At 42.2% G+C, this 3,426-nt stretch overlaps 1 protein-coding gene across 1 annotated transcript; it reads left to right on the top strand.

Annotated features, from left to right (window-relative positions):
• The first annotated feature begins 1,561 nt into the window (after nucleotides 1–1,561).
• On the top strand, nucleotides 1,562–2,512 carry LOC147580146 (olfactory receptor 4F3/4F16/4F29-like). Its single transcript, XM_086708494.1, has one exon. It carries the CDS (start codon nucleotides 1,574–1,576, stop codon nucleotides 2,510–2,512), a length of 939 nt encoding a protein of 312 aa, XP_086564620.1. The 5' UTR covers nucleotides 1,562–1,573.
• The last annotated feature ends 914 nt before the right edge of the window (nucleotides 2,513–3,426 follow it).

Raw genomic sequence — 3,426 nt, 5'->3', positions numbered from 1 at the left:
TTATCATTTTTCTAGCATATGGAGTCTGAAGTCATTTGTAGACTAGAAAACCTGGATTCTCTGTAACTAGTTGTTTTTTCCTCCCTGGACTACTGTTTTCTCCTTTGTAAATTATTAGCTTGGACTAGGGAATCATGAATGAGTTAGTGGGATAATAATTTTTAATGTTTATTTTTGGGAAAGAGAGAAAAGAGTGTGAGTGGGGGAGGGGCAGAAAGAGAGGGTGGCACGGAATGCAGCACCGAGTTCGAACTCATACACTGCGAGTCCATGACCTGAGCTGTGGACGCTTAACCGACTGAGCCACCCAGACGCGTCTGTGGGGTATTTTTATGACTGATTTCACTCATCATGTACAACTGAGGTGTGCACATGTGTGCATATATAAATACACATATTAAAGGACAAGGGGCACCTGGGTGGCTCAGTCAGTTGGGCATCCTACTTCGGCTCCGGTCGTGATCTCATGGCTTGTGACCTCGAGCCCCACATTGGGCTCTGTGCTGACAGCTCGGAGTCTGGAGCCTGCTTCAGATTCTGTGTGTCCCTCTCTCTCTGCCCCTCCTCCGCTCATGCTCTGTCTCTCTCCTTCAAAAATAAATAAAGATTAAAAAAATTTTTTTAAAAAAGGAAAAGCTTTAGAATCCATTTTTTTTTCCTATTGCTAGGTTTTTCTGCCCTTGGTACTGGCATACACCCAAGTCACCTCTGTATCCTAAGTCAGGTTTCCTTAGCTTGCCACTACCCTGTGGGCTTAGTGTGAATTGCAAAAGTGATTGTAGGTACTGGTATAAGACCTACTACAAGAGACATAATATGTGCCTGAGATGACTTGAGGGTAAGAAATAAGACAACTTGAATGACTGAGGAATTGTTGTATGAACATTTAAAATAGTACCAGTGAGGGGTGCCTGGGTAGCTCAGTCAGTTAAGTATTTGACTTTGGTTTAGGTCATGATCTCATGGTTGGTGGGTTCAAGCCCTGCATCAAGCTGTTTGCTGGCACCATGGAGTCTGCTTGGAATTCTCTGTCTTTTTCTCCCATATCCCCCACCCCCTTCCTCCCTCCCTGTCCCTCCTTCTCCTTCTCTCTCTCTCTCTTCCTCTCTCTCTGCTCTCCCCCTCTGGTGCTGTCATTGTCTCTCTCAATAAAAATGCATAAACTTAAAATATTAAAAAAAAAAAGCAATAGCAGTGAATTCTGGCAAATGCAATCTTTACCTCTTCTTTCTTTTTCTGTTTGTGTTGCATTGCACCACCTTCCCCATGCCTCATGATCCTTGCTATAATCATCTATGTTTTCATATTTGCATCATTTTCTTGTTTATAGATCCATAGTCCTTGCAGCCATTGTGTTAGGAATACTGTATGTGGAAGTGACTCAACTGCTTTAGGTGATCCCAGTAAACTGCATATTTAATAATGACCCTGAGAAGGAATTGAGGAGTTATCTTGTTCTCACAATGTGAATATCCTTGATTAATTAATCATTTTAATGCAGAACTTCATTAACATTCTCATTTTAGTTTCTTGTTATTTTCTTTTGTCTGGAAACATTCTAGTGGATAAATCAATGGATAGAACAAATCACTCTGTGGTGTTAGAGTTTGTGTTCCTGGGACTCACCGATTCCTGGGAGATCCAACTTCTCCTCTTTGTGTTCTCCTCTACGTTTTATGTGGCAAGCATGATGGGAAACTCCCTCATAATACTCACTGTGATTTCTGACCCTCACTTACACTCCCCCATGTACTTTCTGTTGGCCAACCTCTCCTTCATTGACCTGGGAGTTTCTTGTGTCATTTCTCCGAAGATGATTTATGACCTTTTCAGAAAGCATAAGGTCATCTCCTTTGGTGGCTGCATCGCTCAAATCTTCTTCATCCACGTCATTGGTGGCGTGGAGATGGTGCTGCTCATCGCCATGGCCTTTGACAGATATGTTGCCATATGCAAGCCTCTGCACTATTTGACTATTATGAACCGAAAAATGTGTATTTTGCTTTCAGTTGCTGCCTGGGTAATTGGCTTGACCCACTCTGTGATTCAACTGGTTTTTGTAATAACATTGCCATTCTGTGGCCCTAATGTGTTAGACAGCTTTTATTGTGACTTTCCTCGGCTCATCAAACTTGCCTGCACAGACACCTACCGTCTAGAGTTCATGGTCATAGCCAACAGTGGGTTCATATCTCTGGGATCATTCTTCATATTGATTGTCTCCTACATTTCTATCCTGATCACTGTTCGGAAGCACTCTTCAGCAGGCACAACTAAGGCCCTCTCTACTTTGTCAACTCATGTCATGGTGGTGATTTTGTTCTTTGGCCCTTGCATCTTCGTTTATATCTGGCCTCACCCCACCTCACACCTAGACAAAAATCTTGCTGTTTTTGATGCAGTTCTCACTCCTTTTTTTAACTCAGTCATCTATACATTCAGGAACAAAGAGATGAAAGTGGCAATGAGGAAAGTGTGTAGTCGGTTTATTATTTATAGAAGGATTTCTTAAATGACACAAGTATTACAAAATTTTCTTACTGACTTGAAGTAACATTACGTATCTATAGTTTGAATACCAGATTCCAAGTACCTTACTACCATTGAGTTGTCCCAGATTAAAATAACAAGGGTCTTTAAAAATCTTTTTTAAAATTTTTTCTTTTTCAACGTTTATTTATTTTTGGGACAGAGAGAGACAGAGCATGAACAGGGGAGGGGCAGAGAGAGAGGGAGACACAGAATCGGAAACAGGCTCCAGGCTCCGAGCCATCAGCCCAGAGCCCGACGCGGGGCTCGAACTCACGGACCGCGAGATCGTGACCTGGCTGAAGTCGGACGCTTAACCGACTGCGCCACCCAGGCGCCCCAAGGGTCTTTAAAAATCTTAACTGAGAGATTGTGTTGCTGCCTACGGTTGGTTGAAGGAAGCATGTGGTGTGAAAAACAGTAGCTCCCAGAGAAGGACAATTGCTTGTCTCTCGGCAGACATTACCTTGATGAATTTACTGTGGTCTAGAATTCAAAATTGTGTCTCTTCAGTGTCTGAGTGCGTTACATAAGGGAATGCTGATTGATGCAAAATAAATTGATACTAGATAGGAATATATGCGTATATCAAGATGCCAATTGATTAACTTGCTGTGAAAGATCAGTAAGTGGTCTGAACTTTCATGTAAGCCTAATTGATTAATTCAGTGAAGGGAAATTTATGAGAAGTCAAGTGATGTAAGGACATTAATGAGGAGGGAACTAGAGTAAGAGGAGTCAGCAGGACACTCAAATAATCACATGAGATTGTGATGCCTTTGAGGATAGGCCTGCCATCAGAAGTGGAAAAGTAATGGATCCTTAGGCCAGGCCACCTTTCTGTCTGGACAGAGCTGGTTGGTCTCACAAGATTTACCTTTTGACTTTTGTTTGTAC

The sequence above is a fragment of the Puma concolor genome, chromosome B3 (assembly GCF_028749965.1).
Source record: "Puma concolor isolate L17-30 chromosome B3, mPumCon1.1.hap2, whole genome shotgun sequence".
NCBI classification, from domain to species: domain Eukaryota; kingdom Metazoa; phylum Chordata; class Mammalia; order Carnivora; family Felidae; genus Puma; species Puma concolor.
Note: the sequence above shows the minus strand (reverse complement) of the source record. Positions and strands in the feature narration are given on the sequence as shown.